General features: G+C 47.5%; 1 protein-coding gene across 3 annotated transcripts in view; it reads right to left on the bottom strand.

Annotated features, from left to right (window-relative positions):
• Positions 1-19,290, bottom strand: part of LOC121166246 (focal adhesion kinase 1-like) — a 229,385-nt gene that overhangs the window by 36,087 nt on the left and 174,008 nt on the right. For all 3 annotated transcript variants that reach the window (XM_040995346.1, XM_040995347.1, XM_040995348.1), the window contains one exon: positions 6,908-7,019. In XM_040995346.1, coding sequence (XP_040851280.1) covers positions 6,908-7,019 — 112 coding nt within the window. The remainder of the gene's footprint in view (positions 1-6,907; positions 7,020-19,290) is intronic.

The raw sequence follows: 19,290 nt of genomic DNA, 5'->3' as shown, positions 1-19,290 counted from the left end.
GATGTCCCTAGGCAGCAATTACATACCCTAAAAACCCCAGAGCTTACCGCTGGGTGGCCAGCAGGCAGAGCCTTGCGCCAAATAGGCTCATTGGCTGCCCAAAGCCTAGGACTCGGTCACTGTGTGGCAGCAGTGACCTTGGCCTGAGTCCCCAGCATTGAGTCTGACCTGGCTCAGGCACTCCCTGCAGCTGCCATGCTGTAGAGGGCTGCTTTCGCCCTAACCCCACAGCCGAACCAGCCTAGCCTAATTTCAGTTGTAGTCATTGGAGGAGTGAAGCAGTGGATGGAAGCTCTTTCCTCCTCCTTTACTATTTAACATGAATATATATTGGTGTATTTATATGATAGTGTATGGTGAGACTAATGTTGTGGCAAGGCTGGGAAAAGCACTGCCTGTGAAGCCAGCATCACATACAGGCAATCAGTTTGTGCTTTGGTATTCCATTTCCGATTCAGCTTCTTGCAATGACATGGAAAATGCCATGGAAGATGGGTCAAGTATCTGGGCCCCTGCCACCCAGGAGGAAGACCAGAATGGATTACCTAGCTTGGGCTTCAGCCAGCCCTGCCTGCTGTACTCTTTTGTGGGTAGTGGACCAGCACCTGGAAGATCTCTCTTCTACTGTCTTCTCTCTCTGTAAACTATGAATTCCAAAATACATTTTAAAAAACTTAAAGAAAAAAATGTATATGGGAAAGGGTTCCTGGATCCTTGGATTAAATACTCTGGAAGTTCAAGTACTGGTGATGTCAAGGCAAGAATTAGAGCTCCAGATCTGACAGATAGGTACTCTGGCCTCAACCGCAGAGTGGCATGTACACAACAGGCACAAACCCTAAGAGCTGTCCCTGACTCTGTGCAACCTCGTGCACTGCACTAGGCACTTCGCAGGCAAGTTTGACAACAATTCTACAAGACAACGGCACCACCTGTATTTCAACAGCGGTGCAGGAGTAAGGCGACTCACAGGGGCCCAGGTCTGCTGACTGGAATTCCAGATCTGCAGTGAGAGACACTATACCATAACCAGCAGGCTTCTTCTGCAACAAAGAGGAACGTGCAGGAGAGCAGCTAGAGTCACAAGCACTCAGTAAAGTCCCTCAAGGTCACAGGCAGCAAACAGTTACACGGATTCTATTTGCAAATAAATAACACAACTTTGTTTTGCCCTTTCCGAGTGAGAGCTTCACGTAGGATCGTGAGGGCACCTTGCTCTCCTCGTGCCAGCTTCGGCAGAAGCTGCCTCAGAGCTGTCGTGGTGATGCAGCTAACTCAGGCTAGGGTCTCAAAGAGCAGTTTCCACACCAATCTCAGAAGGGTCACCACTGCGAGTTAGCAGGCTGACTACAAAACCTCCTCCAAGAGAAACTTGGGTTTCCGTAACAAAATATGGACCAGAGGACAATCTTGCTGAAATACTCCTAGCTGACGAAGGCAAGGAAGAAACTGCTGTTGTGAGCCAGAGACCCCCGGGGGGCACTGCTTCTTCCAGGGCCTTGAGGTCCGACAGCAACGCCTGGCACTGGGGCGGGGCTTCCTGAGAGCTGAACGAAGGCCTCAACATTCTCTTGGCTACAAGGTCAGCACACAAAGCAGCCTCCTCCTTATTCCTCTTAGAACACTGCTTCTTTGGGGCAATATGACAGCTGGTATTGGACGATGTGTACAGTCACAAGACATTGAAGCTTGGATGCACTGGCCTGGTCTCTCACCTTCTGGTTTAGGGGCCTTCTTACAACATACTGACATATGTCATCTTCTTTAGAGAGACTGAAAACTTGATGCATTCCGCAGGGTCCTTCAGTCCCAGGTCACGAGGCCCTGTGCTATAAACATCAATCCAGGAATATCTTACTCTCCTTTTTTTTTTTTGAAATAATATAATCAAGTGGACAATATTCATCGACAATGCAGCCCTGCACAGATCCGCTTTTCTCTAGGCCCCTGGCTCTGTACTGTGAATGTGTCTTCCTTAGTAGCAGGCTGACCTGGGTCAAGGCACCTTTCTTCATGGGAAAGTCCTGTTTGTCATTTCCACCACAGATCTGGACGGCATAGCCCTTCTACTCCAGTGTTGGCAGCAACTTGTGTGGCCCTGGAAGTTTCCGTCCAATGTGCACTGAATAGTTTCAGCCAGCACTTGTAGGCAAGGAGATGTAGAGCTTTACCTTGACTGTGCTTAGCACTGACCACACAGCTAAGCTCACACACTTCCGTTCTAGACCTTTTTGTAATCTAAAATCCACCAAGCAGCCCCAAGTATATTATTTTCTGGAACAATTCATCAATATTCACATTATTACAAATTGAAACAAATACTAAAATTCATGTTTTTAAAATATTATCATGTTAGTCCTCCCTGCACTCCAAAGCCGCTGGAGAAGAATGGCCTCTTTCTCTGTGTGCATTTCTGCTGTATCATTTCTCCTTTCTTTTCCAGATTGACTCATTTACTGGAAAGGCAGAATAAGACAGAGATCAATTGTTTTCCACCTGGTAGGTTATTCCCCAAATGGCCACGATGGCAGGTGCTGGGCCAGGCCAAAGCCAGGAGCCAGATCTCCATCCTGGACTAAGTGCCTGGTCCATTGTCCCCTGCCATCTCAGGCATATAGCACATTAAAGGGAAAGAAACTGCAGGTCAAGCAATGGGGATTCAGACTGCTATCACCAGTAGTGGCACGAGCCACCTGGCCCGGTGTCACCTCTTGACAGGAGGTGGCCGGTTCTCTCGTCTGCTTCTGCAGTTGGCTGGAATGTCCATCCCAGTGGAGCACACGAAGAGAACTCTGCCTCACGCAGTGCTGGTACTGGAACAGGAGGAGGGATGAGTACTTCAAGAGGACTTTCGGGTACAACTGCAGAGTGTCTGCTGATACTACAGCCAACACTCAGCACACCGAAGCTCCTTCAGGCAAACTGCAGGCGGAACCTGACACTAATAAAGCACGCCGCTCTTTTCTGCGTTTTGAATCATCTTCCACCCAGGAGTAATTGTGGGGCTCTAAGCTGTTGTTCACCGAGATCTTGATAATGTTGACACATCACAATGTTCAACAGGTATGTTTTAAAAATCACACTTGTTCACCATTTATTCTCATTTTTGTTTGAAAACTAAAATTATCACGGGCAGCAAGCAGAAGCACTTTTTTTCTTGAAGTGACAACATCGTTTTTTTCTTGAAAAAATGTCAAGTCCGCAACTCAGAATGTAATGTTAGTTGGTCTTTCAAGAAAAAACCAACCCACCCACCCAGCCAACAAAATGACAGGCCGTAGCTCTGCTGGCTGGCACGGATAGTCACTGCACCTTTTCCAGGCGCTGTGTACTGCCACCCTGGGCAACTCTGCCGAGGCCACCTAAGATGGCATCAAAGACACCAAGGATTCGTTCCCTGACCTCTGGAAAGAGATCGTGCGCACCACATTTTCGTATCAGTTTCACTGGCCATCTTGTAAAGACCCATTCCCGAGTCTGCGCAGGCTCCACCTGTGGGTATGACACAGGGGTTGCCACAAGCAAGGTCAAGTGAATAAAGGCTGGTAGACCAAGCGTGTAGTCCAGCTTGTGACCCTGGCCATGCCTGGGTCTGAGGCGGTGCTCACGCCCAGCACTCAGCACAGAGTGGAGCTGCAGAGGGACAGTCCACCACGGAGAAGGCAACTTTCAGTGCCAGAGATGAGCTATGTGCACATGAGCCTGAGGGCACCCGGGCTCCAAAGGGCTTCCCAGGACAGCAAGCTAAACAGATGCAGAGGCACAATGCACAGGAGCCTCCTATGCAGGCTTGTCTCTGGCCAACTTTCCCAAAGACTGCCAGTATAAGAATGAAACGGCTACAAATATGAAGAAATCTGTCAATGCTTTTAGCTATAACTCTTCTGCCATTAAGTAGTATAGTTAAACTTCAAATTTTGAAATGTAAATGGGAGAAAAATATTTCCTTTAAAAAAATTAGTCTGTGGGCCCGGCGGCGTGGACTAGTGGCTAAAGTTCTTGCCTTGAATGAGCCGGGATCCCATATGGGCGCCCATTCTAATCCCAGCAACCCCGTTTCCCATCCAGCTCCCTGCTTCTGGCCTGGGAAAGCAGTCAAGGACAGCCCAAAGCCTGGGGACTGTGTACCCGCATGGGAGACCTGGAAGAAGCTCCTGGCTCCTGGCTTTGGATCGGCACAGCTCTGGCTATTATGGCCACTTAGGGAGTGAATCATCGGATAGAAGATCTTCCTCTCTGTCTCTCCTCCTTTCTATATATCTGACTTTGCAATAGAAATAAATATTAAAAGAAAAATTAGACTGTGTTAAACATTTTCTTAACGGTATACAAAATCTACCTACAAGTCTGATACACAACTTGAATTTAAGAAATCTAAGTGGAATTTATCTATTCTAAGGAATTGCCAGAAGAATGTGAAAATTTCCAAGGATCTGTAAGCTGTGCATGTCATAGGGCAGAACAAAATCTCAGAAGCAGCAGAATCCTCCCGGCGAAGCTGCTGACTATCCCGACAGGAGAACACTGGTTCGGACACGGGCCACGCCCACAATGTCAGGAAACACCTCAATAGTGGAAGGATGGCTTAAGGAGTGTTCACGAAGGACTACCCACTGTAATACTAGTGGGGAAATCCCAGAGCTTAGGGAACTGTTCCATAAAACAAAAAAAATGAAAAGCAGGAGACTCATTTCAGATGCGTTGCACTCTGAGATTTCTGCCTGGCAGCGACCCAACACTTGGTGCACCTGTCTATGATCATCACGGTTTTCTAATGATTAGAAATTATTAAAACTGTTATTCTGGGGATTGCCAAAGTTTGCCTTGAAGGGCCAATTACAAGAAATATTAAAGTATGTGGCCATCCTGCCCATCACAACCACTCCACTCGTGCGGAGAGAAACCAGTCAGGCGTGATGCATAAATGGATGGGCATGGCTGTGCCCCAACCAAACTTGCAGGTAACAAAAACGCCTGCTGGCCTATCTTAAACAAGTATACCACAGTGCACAGCAGAATAATCTCTGGCTATTCAAAGAGCCTCAGAATGTATACTGTGCAAACCTCTCTAAAAAATAAAGATATTATTACTTGAAAAATTAATCAGAAATCATCTTTGTACTTTAAAAATCAAATAGCTCAGAAAAAGCAACAAAAAAAAGCCTCACCAACTCTGCCTTTAAAAGGAGAATTAGCAAACCCCAACAGCTCATACTATGGAAAACTGCTTAGATGGACAACGCTGCTGGCTGCTCTGCACGACTGGGCACTCCTCGTCATGCAGTGTGCCTCGCTAAGGCACCAGGGAGCTGCTGCAGAATGAACTGCTGAGGGGGCACGAGCAGTGCCACCGTGTGACTGAGGAACGCGAGGTCTGGCGCAGGCAGGGACCTGACCCACTCAGACTGTCAACAGCAGGATCCCATAGGAACTAGCTCCTAAGTGTTGGCTTTAAGATCTGAGAAATACATGTTCCTCCTTCCTATACTGAATTGCCATGCAGGCAACAGAGCAAACGGGAACTTGTTAACCCAACAGGGAGGGTCAGGAGCACTGGGAGGAGAGGCTCCTGTATTTATTGGTGGATAACTAAGGATTTGTTACTAAACCAAGAATGACAGAACTGTCCTGCTTTTCTCCCAGCAGATGAGGTGACCCCTGTGGACAGGGCTGGAGCAGGCATTCTTTGCCTCTACACTTCTGAGGAACTGTGCTAATCCACGCAGCTCATTCTCAGTGCACGGTGCACTTGCTGACACGCACTGCAAAGAGACATTTCAGTGCTGGGCATGGTCTGAGGTGGGCATCTGTAGTGGCTGCACTGTGGCTTGGGACTCTGACATCCCACATTGCAGTGCCTCATGCAGGTCTGCGCTCACCTGCTTCCAATCCAGCTTCCTGCTAACATGCACTCAAGTGCCAGCCGCACAGGTCAGCTCGGAGCTCCCGGCTCCTGGCTCTGGCTGGGCCCAAACCTAGCGGCTATGAGCATTTGAGAAGTGAATCCGTGAATAGAATATTTCCCTATGTTTCTCATTTTCAAATAAAAGAAAAATTTATTTAAATAGTATTTTCTAATGTTATTAAAAAAGAAAACAAAGTAAATAGTTGTCAAAGTTTAACACACTTTTAGCCAATAAGATGCTAAACAGCAATTACCCATTAACCACAAAAATCCCTACTCTATTAACTGCAGAAAACAGACCAAGAAATCTGTGTGCACCTTTTACTTCTGACAAGATGACACTCTTAGATACAGCAAAGAATAATGCGCTTCAGGATATTGCCACCCAAATTCCCAGCTTGAGTCTACCCCATGCAGTGGCAAGCCCGGGGGCAGGGAGGCCTCGGCCAGGCAGCCAGGGTCTGCCACGCTGCTGGCAGAGCTGCCCAAGGAAACCGCAGCAAGCACAACGTGCCCTTTTCTCCACACAAACCAGTCAGCTACAGACAAGACAGAGGGAGACAATGGACACAAACTTCTCAGAAACAAAACCAATATTAAAGGAATATGGTTAGTTGGAACTAGACCAATTTTAAATAGAGTCCTTGGCCCCTGTTTAATGTTTTAGTCCAGACTGCAGCATCGGGGACTTTCACACTACAACAAAACTCCCCTAGGCCTGCAGGTAAAAAGGAACAGAAGAGCATGCTATGATCTCGTCTAATCCCATCGCCCTGCTCACCGCAGCTTCCACTGGAAACCCAACTTGGGAAAAACGAGCAGACAGGAAACAAGCTGGTGTTATACCCACCACCCCGAGAAACCTGGCAACTGACTTCCTCCTCACGGAAGCCAGTGCCACACCCATAAGCCTCCCAGGTTGCTAACAATGACTCCCCAACGCCCAGAAACTCCCCAGGTTAGTAACAAGTGATTCCCATACGGGGCTGGGCCCTGGGCTACCTTGGGTGGTGCTTCGTCTGCCCCTCCGGAGTCCCAGGACACCGTGGCCTGTCTTCTGGACTCCATCCTCATGCGTTCCTCTTGTTGAGCCTTCTCCTCCTCCAGTACTGTGCTAGAGAGACAACACATTGATTTAAGGGGACGTGATGACCACGAGCGCGCTCATCTGATCCCCCACGACGCATCGCGGTGAGCCAACAGCGATGGCAGCAATAAAGCAAGGGTCCTGCACGCCCAGGGAAACAGCTTAGGTTCCTAACTCTTCACATAAGATGATTCTAGAACATTACTGATTCAAAACGGCGAACCCCTTCAAAGCATAAAGGTAAGAAAAAGACAGCTCGTGAGAAGAAGACAAGTCAGGAAGAAATGCAGGACAGGCCACGGAGAAACGGCTTCTGCGAACACCCTTGCCCTGAGCAAGCCCAAACAGCACTCTGCAAGCATTCTCATGTCCGAGGACAAATTCCTCACATGAACACAGGCAGCTCCCACAGACCGTGACCACACCAACTCACTACGCAAGGCATTAGGAATTTGGCCAATCGTCTCCCTAAAGTGCTCAACCCAATCTCCCCACTGACTTTCAGTTTCACCAGTACTTTATCTGCTCAACAAAGACCGACACACAGGCACTCCCAGTGCTCCCTGAAGCACCACCTGCCAGTGATGCTGGGCTAAGTGACAAGGCTACTCACCCCACTTGGAGGCTACCCCAAGTCCCGCAGAGCCGTGGCCTCCGCTGCCTCCTCAATGCCTGCTAGGCGGCCTCTCAGTCTTGGCGCTCTGCCACTCCAGACTCAGGCAGCTGGAGCGGGACTCTGCTGGTTTCCCACTCCCTGCGGATTCCCCAGGGCTTCACAGGCTGTAGGTCTTGGCAAGCTTTATCCTAACATGGCCACAGGTCTTCCTTTGTGCCCGCAACGCCACGGTTTTAATCCTGCCGTTCTGAGTCCCTGGCCCTTGTGTAGAGCGTGGTAACTAACCGCCCCGAATTACTCAGGAAAGAGTGACATCAGCTGCTCAGGCTTTCTAATCTGGGAATTTGCTCAACTGTTTAAAAAGACAGTCCTGCCTGCTGGGGCTGCAGCACTGCTTCACACACCACCACTGCGCACGCAGTCACCTTCCTCCTCAGGAAGAGATGCCATTCATGCCTGAGCTGCCCTGAGTCAGCGAGCCATCACCAGAGGGGAGGATTTCAGTCTTTCCTGAAGGCGGGGAATGCTTTCCTTAAGCACTGATCATGCCAACAGTTTCCACCCCACCAAGACTGGAGTTTCTTTCTCGTTTCACCTAGAAGATCGAAGCTCAGCAAACACCAAGAAGCTCTAACCACGTGCCAGGCCCAGCAGTGCTGGCAGGCTAGGAGAGCCTGGCTCTGCACACTGCCCCAGCCAGGCTCATGCAGCCAGCCTGGCTCTGCACACTGCCCCAGCCAGGCTCACCCAGCCAGCCTTGCTCTGCACACTGCCCCAGCCAGGCTCACGCAGCCTGGCTCTGCACACTGCCCCAGCCAGGCTCACCCAGCCAGCCTTGCTCTGCACACTGCCCCGGCCAGGCTCACCCAGCCAGCCTTGCTCTGCACACTGCCCCGGCCAGGCTCACCCAGCCAGCCTTGCTCTGCACACTGCCCCAGCCAGGCTCACCCAGCCAGCCCTGCTCTGCACACTGCCCCAGCCAGGCTCACGCAGCCTGGCTCTGCACACTGCCCCAGCCAGGCTCACCCAGCCTGGATGTTAAAGGATTTTTAACATTTCTTTGAAAGGCATAGTCACAGAGGGAGACAGAGAACCTTTCATCAGCAGGTTCACTCCCTAAACGCCCACAATGCATTGCCAGTAGCTTAACTCCCAGTGCTACAATGGTGACCTTGTATTAACGTAACAGAGTATTTTCTCTAGCACTACTGACTTTCCAATAATAATAAAAAAATTTTTTTTAAACATTCATTTATCTTTATTTGAAAGGCAGATTTTACAGAGCAGAGAGGGAAGGTCTTCCATCTGCCGGTTCACTGCCTTAAATGGCTGCAATGGCCAGAACCCAGCTCACCCGAAGCCAGCAGCATCCCCCAGTCTCCCACGTGGGTGCAGGGCCCAAGGCCTTGGGCCATCCTCCACTGCGTTCCCAGGCCAAGAGCAGGGTTAGCAGTGGGACATTGGGAACACAACCTGACACCCTTATGAGATACTGGGACCACCATACTGTGCCACCACGTGACCCCACTTTCCAAGAATCTGCAAACTTTCTGTTTGGTACAAGAGGACGTAAGTCTTTGTACTGAACAGGATAGGTACCGAGATGGAAGTCGCTCAGCCTGGGTTGTTCTGGCCCAGCGAAAGCCAGGAGGAGGAGGTCCAGCAGGCTGCAGCCGGGCCAGCCCAGACTGCACGTGTGGCACACGGCCGAAGCACAGAGACCTGTCTGCTCCCCAACCACTTTTGGTGTGGAAACGAGGACCTTACATTTCAGTTTTCCTTATGCACTCAAATTCTTGACTCCGTGTTTTTGCCACAGACAACTCCAGGCCTCACTCACAAAGTGGGGTACCTACCTGACCACCTTTCTCAGTTTGTTGTCAAAGAGTAGAATGAAAAGTGAACAAACTGTATCAATAATCAGGACACCCAAAAGCTTTTAGAAACAAAGATTATTACAAATTTCCCATCAAATAATATCCTTTATAGTAACTATCACTTGCAAGATGGGCTGTAAATATTTTAAATAATCTAAACTACAATTTGAGCCTGAGGTGTAACACAGAAAGCTGCCTTGTTGGAAATCTTTCATCACCCACGGAAACGCCAGAGCGACACTAACCCTCAAGTCTGCGGAACATGGCCGCGCGGCGTTGATGCCATCAACACGTACTAAGCCGCACCTGCAGGAACGGCAGCAGAGGTGGGTAAGAGGGAACCATCTTCAACTAGGTGCCCACCACTTGCCAGAGCAAAGTTGGGAAGGTACACTTAACTCCCAGGTTATAAAATAACAAGTCAACCTGTGCCTACAAAGGCTACTGAAGGAGTTAAAAAAACCTACATGCTTGCTTCAACTCATGCATTTGCACATACATAACTGTCCTTGTTGATTAAGTTTGCTTTTAAAGATTTAGTTTATTTGAGAGGCAGATTTACAGAGAAGGAGAAGGAAGGAGAGGCGAGACGAGAGCGTGCAATAATTTTCATCTGTGGCTCCCACCCCTGCCAGAGCCGCGCAGGTCTGAAGGGAGGAGTCTGGAGCTTCCACCAGTCTCCCACACGGGTGCAGAGAACCAAGGACGTCAGCCCTCCGCTGCTGCTTGTCTAGGCACATTAGCAGGGAGCAGAGTCAAAGTGGAACAGCCAGGACTCAAATCTGTGTCCACATGTAATACTGGCACTTTCAGTGGAGGCTTAACCAATTATGCCATGGCACTGGCCCTGTTAATTTTATTTGGAAGGCAGAGAGGGACAAGCTCCTAGCCACTGGCTTACTCCCCCCACACCTGCAATGTCTGAGTCAGGGCCAGGCCAAGGCCAGGGGCCTGAATTCTGCAATCTCTCCCACGGAGGGCAGAGACCCAAGCCCCTGAGCAGCCAGCTGCTGTCTCCCAGGGTGAGTCCACAAGAAGCTGCATTGCAAGTTGAACAGCCAGGGCTCTAATCAGAACTGCTCTGACGCTCACTGAGACCCAACCGCTGCCCAGCTTTCATGTCACTGAGGCTCATAAAGGCGGGACGAGAACAAGAGGACGGTCCCCCAGCTGTATGGCAAGGTGTGATCAAGGTCCAGCTACTTCAGTGCAGTTTCACACTCTCCCCGGATGTGCCTGTGCACTGTCGTGTGCCCTTGTGAGGTGGTCTGTATAAATAATGGGGTCAGCTTTCTTGCATTGCCCATTATGGTCATGAAATTATAGTGGTCCATCTTTTTTCTTTATCTGTTTTTTTTAAAAGATTTATTATTTTTATTATTATTATTTTTTATTGGAAAGGCGGATATACAGAGAAGAGAGACAGAGAGGAAGATCTTCCATCCGATGATTCACTCCCCAAGTGAGCGCAACGGCTGATGCTATGCCGATCCAAAGCCAGGAGCCTCTTCCGGGTCTCCCACACGGGTGCAGGGTCCCAAAGCTTTGGGCTGTCCTCGACTGCTTTCCAGTGCCACAGGCAGGGAGCTGGAAGGAAAGCGGGGCCACTGGGATAGAACTGGTGCCCCTATGGGATCCCGGGTGTGCAAGGCGAGGACCTTAACCACTTGCGCCACCGTGCCGGGCCCATTTTATCTGTTTTTTAAAATGCCGACTCCACATGTTCTTGTGAGCTCTGGACTCAGCTGGAGCTGGTCTCCAGCACCCAGCAATCCTCTTTCCCCACTTCAACACACATCTTAACCGCTTTGCCAAGACACAACCCTTAGCTCTGCTTTACAAAATAAGTGACTCATCTTCTCCTCGTTTCTTGCATCCTTGTCTGTCACCTTCTTCCTGCGTGTGCAGGGAGGGGCTCCGTATGTGATGTCCACTGCCTCCCGCAATGGCTCTCCTGACCTGGAGAGTATTTATCTGGGCAACACTTACTGTGTTCCAAGTGCCAAGTTTCTGCAGTGCTCCCTGACAATCCCAACCCAACAGAAGCTGAGTTAACTTGCTTCTTTAAATATTCCCCAAACTGACTCCTGCTAACTTGATTTTAACATCTGTAAGATATACAGAGAATGTGTTCTGCCTTTGCTTCCCACTGGGCTTGCAGCTGTTACCTGATGGTCTATTTCACCAGCTCATGTGCAATACATGGACTCTGGCTTGTCAAATGCTTTGATAAATGACCAGTGGGGGAATGAGCGAAGCCACATCAGTGAGGTTCACTGGCAAGGGCAGAGCACATTATCAAGCTTCCTGTCCTCCCCTGAGGCCCAACAGGAAATGCCTACAGGCTGCTTCTGCAAGATGACCACGAGGTGGGAGGGGAGAGTCCAGTCGGAAGCCTTAGACAGAGTCCGTTCCAGGGCCCTTTTCCCAATCATCTGATTCTTAAACAGTCAATCTGGGGTATACATTTCCTAACATCTTATGTTTTAAACAACAAAACTTCTTAACAATTGAGGGAGAAGGGCAATCAAGAAAAACTTTTTCTTCTATTACTTTAAATGAAGAAAATACAGATAAGCCATGAGAAGACTAAGTGGAACATATTTGAGGCAATGGAAACTGAATTAAACAGGTCCCACTGAATTAAACAGGTCCCACTAGGCAATTTATGGCTCCACCTGTGGTGCCTCCTTCACTTCCCACCCAGCTCCCTGCTTGTGGCTTGGGAAAGCAGCAGAGGATGGCCCAGGTCCTTGGGCTCTGCACCCGGCACAGGTCTCCTAGAAGCAGCTCCTGTCTCCCATCTTAAGACAAGACCAGCTTGGTTACTGTGGCCACTTAAGGAATAAATCAGCAGGTGTAAGATCTTTCTCTCTCTCCCTACCGTCTTTCTTTTCTCTCTCTCTCTTTTTAAAACTCTGACCACGGGTAAAATAAAGAAATCATTTTAAAAAAAGTATTTACTTGAAAGGCAGAGTGAATGTTTGTGTGTGAAAGAAAGGGTGAGCGAGCTTTGCCTACTGGTTTTCTCAAATGACTGCCACAAGGGGCCAGAGCTAGACTGATGTCAGGAAGTCCATGAGTGGCAGAGGTCCAGGCACGTGGGCAAGCTTGCAATGACCTCCTTGAACACAGGCACAGAGCTGCACTGGAAACAGAGCAACTGGAAGCACAGTGCCCAGGTCTTGTGCCCGGCAGCACACTGCTCCCACGCCGTGTCCGCAGCAGGCCTGGTGCAGTGCTGGGCATGAGGCAGTCACTGCTGCACTCAGTCACTTGTTTCTGACCTGCTGAATGTACTGACTGGACCTTTCTGGCTGGCCATCATCTCACCCTGGCCTGCTCAGACACAGGAGGGATGCTGATGGCAGAAGTGGGTCTCAGACAACACAAGAACTGAGAAAGCCAGTTCCCGTGGCCTCAGTATTTCATTCTCATACCAAAAATAGCATGTCAAAATGCCGCTGAGAAACCCCAAGTAGCCAAGACCAGAAATAACTTATCAAGTCTGTGTTCACAGCGGGGAGGTTAGTGCAGAGCTGGGGGAGAGGGCGAGGGCTGAGGGAGTGAGCTCAGCTCCCCCAGCTGCTCCCGAGGCCAGAGCAGCAACAGGGACGCACATAGGCCAGGGAGGTCAGATTGAAGCATAGTTTCCCAAAGGCAACTATTTTTAACAGCAACACATTTGCTAAAAATGAAATGAAATAAAATAAATGAAAAATGAAGTAACTTTGAGCTAAAAGCAAAAGCTCTTAGCTCCCTAGTTTGGATTGGCAAGAAGCTCTCATGGTTTTGCCTAAAAGGGTGTTTACAAGTCTCCTACTTGCAAATAGTTGAACAATAAAAGTAAGCGATGCCAATTAATAAACACCAGCACATTTTAATAATTATGCCTTTGCATTTGCTTAGTCTAAGAATGATTAAGAGGGAATACTCAAGAGGAGAAAAGATTACGAGTTTTTAATTTTATTTTATACTTCTGCTACTAAAGAAAGTCATCCCAACAAGAAATTTCCAGGAAAGGGAAGTGAGACTTCGAAGAGGGCTCACAGCAAGTGCTGTGAGCCTGGTCCTCACTTGTCCTGAGCTGCACCGACAGTTGCATTTAGTCTCCCTGCTGGAGAAACATGATATGATTTCACATATAAGGCATTTGATGGCGAGCAAAAAAGTGGTCTATGAGAGTCCTTGTTCTCCGTGCGGAGCCAAGACAAAAACAAGTCTGCAACCAAACGCAGCTTCTGGGCTGAGCAGAGCCGCCGCAGCGAGCGCTCGCTGCACTCACTCCAGCTGGCCCAGCACGAAGACGGAAGCCACGTCTCCGCCGAGCTGTGCGATCACCAGAGAGCCCGCTCATGTCAGTGTTTCTTCATTCATAAAGAAGTGAGTCTGCTGTCCACGCCACTTCAGCAGGCACTCTACAAAGGAGTCTCTCCTTTGAAATACACATTTTTTCTTTCAAATATAGTTTTCTCTAATCTGAAAAAACGTTCTTTGTAAAAGCAATTGGACTTCAATTATCTAAACAAACAGATAAAAGTTGGACACAAAATCAGTGTGGGTTTTTAGTTACTTAGGCTGGTACAGAAAATATCCAGGAGGGAGAGGAGGGACAAAAAAAATTAAGGGGGAAGGGCTTGTTTTTGCTCGTTCATGGGAATACCAGCTTGGAAACACGATCTCTCATAATCACCAACATTGCTTCACCACAAAGGAATGAAACTGACCTTTTAACAAAAACCCCGGTGTCTGTGCAGAAAACAAGCCTGGAGCTTGAGAGCAGGCTGGCATGGCATCTGCAGGACGGAATGGGCTGCAGAGTGAATGTCGCCATGACCGCAGTCATGGGGCACACCCTGCCCTGGGTCTCGCACCGCGCAGCAGGCTGGGCACACAGAACTCCTGTTTCCTCTACTGATTATCATCTCAAATGGCATGGAATAAAGCATTTTTCCTTGCTTGCTATATTATTCACCTCAAAATTATTTTTAGAAATGTCAAATTCTTACTTTGAACTGGTTTTGTCTCTGGAATATCTGCACAGCTCCGGCGTGGCCAAGCCTCTTGCAGAGAAAAGCGGTCAGCTTTGGGTTCAAGACACAGCTAAAAAAAAGCCGTCAGACTCTGAGGGCGCGGACAGAGCATGGCTGTGCCATGGCCGGGGCTTGCTGCGTCACGTGGGAGCCACAAAGTGGCGCAGTGCGGGTGCAGCCAAAGACTTTGAAGACAGTGTGTGCAACCACAGCTGGATGACCGTGGGGTGTGTATAACCCAGGGACACTTGGGAGGGCATGCCTCATGGTAATGCCAGGAGCAGGCAGGCGGTACAGCAGCTGAAGTGCCACATGCTACCCTGGGATCCGCAGGCTCAAACACTCGGGTAGCTGTCACTCACACAGAGACCAGAATGAAATTCTAGAGTCCTGGGTAAATAAAGCCTGACTCAACTTGGGCTTTGTGGGCCTTTAGGAGGTGAATCTGTGCACAGAATCTCTTTCAACTTAAAGGGGAAAAAAAAAATTTGAACCTGTTCTGCTGAATAATGCAAATCCAGGGCAGCTCCAGGGCCAATAGAGCTGCTGTCCATAGCAGGGACAAGAGGCAATCTGAAATCAGCCAGCTAAACACAACACTCCACGAAGTGTAACTAAGTAAGCCTGGAGTTTCCACACCTTACCAGTCACACTTTCAGGAAATTACTTTAAACAGATACGAAAGGAAACAAAATTTAAAACAGAATGACTATAAAGGAAACTTAGATAATAGGAATTAACATGCAGGCATTTTAAATAAGTTGTCAGAATCAAGGGTAACATTAAAACTGGAGTGGATAGAGAAACTGTGGTACATCTACTCAATGGAACATTACTCAGCCATTAAAAAGAATGAAATAAGGCCTGGCGCGGTGGCGCAAATGGTTAAGGTCCTCGCCTTGCACGCACAGGATCCCATATGGGTGCCAGTTCTATCCCAGCGGCCCCGCTTCCCTTCCAGCTCCCTGCCTGTGGCCCGGGAAAGCAGTCGAGGACAGCCCAAAGCTTTGGGACCCTGCACCCGCGTGGGAGACCCGGAAGAGGCTCCTGGCTTTGGATCGGCATAGCATCAGCCGTTGCGCTCACTTGGGGAGTGAATCATCGGATGGAAGATCTTCCTCTCTGTCTCTCCTCTCTGTATATCTGCCTTTCCAACAAAATAATAATAATAATAATAAAAAAATAATGAAATCCTACCATCTGTAACCAAATGCTCCCAACTCGAGACCATTATGCTCAGTAAGTCAATCCCAAAGGGACAGATATCATATGTTCTTGCATATAAGGCAACCTTTATGCAAAATATAAGATCAATAGCCCTTTTAATACTGCTTTTGTTATACCTTGACGTTTTTATTTTCATTCATTCAAAAGTTTTTTCTTTTAATTTTTATTAATTTCCTCACTGATGCATAGGTCACACAGTACCATTATTTGTTTCAAGAACGTTATTGATTTTTTTTTTCATTTCATTAGTGACACATTCAGTAGCATATTTAACTTTATGGTGCTTTTAATTTCTCTTTTCCTTCCTGCTGTTGATTTTGTATTGTGGCTTTTCATTGAAGACGATGTATAGTAACTGTGTAATGGAGACTGTCATATCCAGATGTGAGGATACAATGCAGCATGCATCTCTACTTCCAGATGACAGATGGACTCCCAGTGAAACATATCTGGACAATGGGATGCTGGACTTTTTCTGCCATTGTCCATGCCTACAATATCAGGATACAGTTAAACACAGAATGATGGGCTTATGACTGATTATAAAAGACTATACTACTGTAATAATACAGGGGAAATCAGTGGGGCGGGAGGACTTGGGAGGAGGGGAAAGGAAAGCCCAGAGACTATGGAATTGTAACATTAAAATAATAATAATAAAAAAGGGCAGATAGGAAAATGGCAGGAAATGTCAACAGAGAAACACAACACAAAAGACCAGATAAAAATTTTTTGTTGCAGTTTTTAGTTTTTTTAACTTTTAAAAAATTATTATTATCATTTTATGATACAGTTCAATAGGCCCTGGGATTTTCCTTACCCCCGGTCCAAATTCCCTTCCTCACCATGTTCAGTCCCCCTATATTATTACTATAGTATAGTTTTTCATGCACAGTCATGTGTCCATTGCGGGCATGGACAGTGGCAGAGAGTCCAGCATTCTATTGTCAAGATATAGTAAACAGTTTCACTGGGAGTCCATCTTTGTCTGGAAGTAGAGATGCATACTGCATTGTATCCTCACATCTGGATATGACAGTCTCCATTACACAGTTACTATACATCCCCTTAAATGAAAAACCACAATACAAAATCAACAGCAGGAAGAAAAAGAGAAATTAAAAATGCCATGAAATAACATGCTACTGAATGACTGATGTGTCACTGAAGAAATGAAAAAGAAAATCAAGAACCTTCTTGAAGAAAATGATGCTACTGTATGATCTATGAGTCAGTGAAGAATTTAAGAAGTGTTTTGAAGAGATGAAACTAAATTTTAAAAAAAGTAAAAATCCATGAGATATAGTTTCCACTGATCTTTGTTGGTGAGATATGTCTCCTGTAGGCAACAAATAGATTCTTTTTTAAAAGATTTATTTATTTTTAAAAATTTTTAGTTGCAAAGTCAGATATACAGAGAGGAGGAGACAGAGAGGAAGATCTTCTGTTCACTGATTCACTCCCCAAATGACCACATAGGCCGGAGCTGCGCTGATCCAAAGCCAGGAGCCAGCAGCTCTTCTGGGTCTCCCATGTGGTTGCAGGGTCCCAAGGCCCTAGGCTGTCCTCCACTGCTTTCTTAAGCTACAATCAGAGAGCTGGATGGGAAGCAGGGCCACCGGGATGAGAAATGGTGCCTATATGGGATCCCAGCGTGTACAAGGCGAGGACTTTAGCTGCTATACAACTGTGCTGGTCCCGGGTTTTGTTTTTAATCCAGTCTACTAATCTATGACATTTGATTGATGAGTTAAAGCCATTTACATTCAGGGTTAATACGTATGGGTGATAATTTGGTCCTGTCATTTTAGCAATGGGTTGTTCATTGATTTAGTCTTCTGTTATTTTACTGGGATGTTCTTTGCATTTGCCTTTGGTTTTGGTAGGTGCTATTCTTTTTCTCTGTCAAGAGAACATCTTTAAGTATCATTTGTAGGGCAGGTTTGGAAGAGGCATATTCTTTCAACTTTTCTTTACTGTGGAAGAATTTTCTTTCATTTTCAAAGACAAAGGAAAGTTTTGCTGGGTGCATTATCCTGGGCCGACAATTTTTTGCTTTTAGAATCTGGACTACATCACTCAATCCTCTTCTGGGCTGCAGTTCCTGTGAGAGCTCTTCTGTGAATTTAACAGGCATTCCTTTATATGTTGACTGATTTTTTTCACCTGCCCATTTAAGGATCTTTTCCTTATTTTTGACTGAAGAGCGCTTGATTTGGATGGAAATTCTAAAACTAAAACATAGTATCCTGGGGTCAGTGCAGTGGCACAGCAAGCTAATTCTCCGTCAACTGTGTTGGCAGCCTATATGAATGCTGGCTTCAATCCCAGCTACTCCACTTCTGATTCAGCTTCCTGCTTGTGGTGTGGGAAAGCAGTAGAGAATGGCTCAAGTCCTCAGGCCCCTGAACTCATGTGGGAGACCAAGAAGAAGCTCCTAGCGCCTGGCTTCAGGTCACCTCAACAATGGCTGCTGTGTCCATTTGGGGAGCAAGGCAGTGAAATGACGTGCAAGTTAAGAAATAAATCCTCCCCCCCACAAAAACCCTACATATAGTATCCGAGATACAATTTCCATAGAACAGGAATGACCAGTAGGTTGGAGACTTCATACGAGCAAACATAAGGATAAATAAGCAAACATTACCCAGAAATGGGTGTTCACCCCAATTGTTACAATATTCGACTCTCACACTGGAATAAATGGACTCAATGTTAGCTTCAGCTCCTAGGCTGAGACCAACAGGGTGGGAGATGAGAGAATGAGACTGGCATCTTTCATCCGCTGGCTCCCTAGTCAGGTCTCTGTGCAGGCTTCCCATGTGGAGGGCAGAGGCCCTGGTACGTGGGCAGCTCCCACAACCTTGTGCAGAAGCATTCGTAGAGAGCTGGATGGAAAGTGCAATAATGAAGACTTCTACCAGGACGAAGCATAACCTGCAAGCCACAACTCCAGGCAGGTCACTGTAATCTCAGGAGGGGACTGCAAATGACCAGGGAAATATCCATGAATCACTTTGATAAAGAACGTTTATAGATTCAAATTCAAAAAAATCAAAGGATGATTAGTATAAAGAAAAATCACATCTAAGCATGTCCTACTTAAGACAGAATATAACATGGCTGCTAGAGGCAAGAAGGCAAGAGCAGTGGTGTGAGTATTGGTCATCTCCGATTTGAAATAACAGGACAGAAGAAAACAAGGCATGCTCAGATCTTAGAAACAAGATCCTTTACTGCTGAAATGCAAATGTGGGGGGCTGGCACCTTGGCACACGAGGCTAAGCTGCCACCTGTGGTGCCTGGCAAGCTCTGGCTCATGTCCCAGTTACTCCATTTCTGATACAGCATTCTGCTTATGGCCTGGGAAAGCAGCGGGAAGACAGCTCAGGTCCTGGGCCACTGCACCCATGCGGAACACACTGTTGGAAGCACTCACTGTACGTTGTTACAACTGCTGTGGAGAGCTGGCAGCATCCGATAAAGCTAAAACTGCACACACTCTCCAACTTGCAAAAATTCACTCAACAGAAACAGCTGTCTAT

Source organism: Ochotona curzoniae, unplaced genomic scaffold (genome assembly GCF_017591425.1).
Source record: "Ochotona curzoniae isolate NIBS_2020 unplaced genomic scaffold, NIBS_Ocur_1.0 patch1, whole genome shotgun sequence".
Taxonomy (NCBI): Eukaryota; Metazoa; Chordata; class Mammalia; order Lagomorpha; family Ochotonidae; genus Ochotona; species Ochotona curzoniae.
This window is presented reverse-complemented; position numbering and strand designations above follow the sequence as displayed.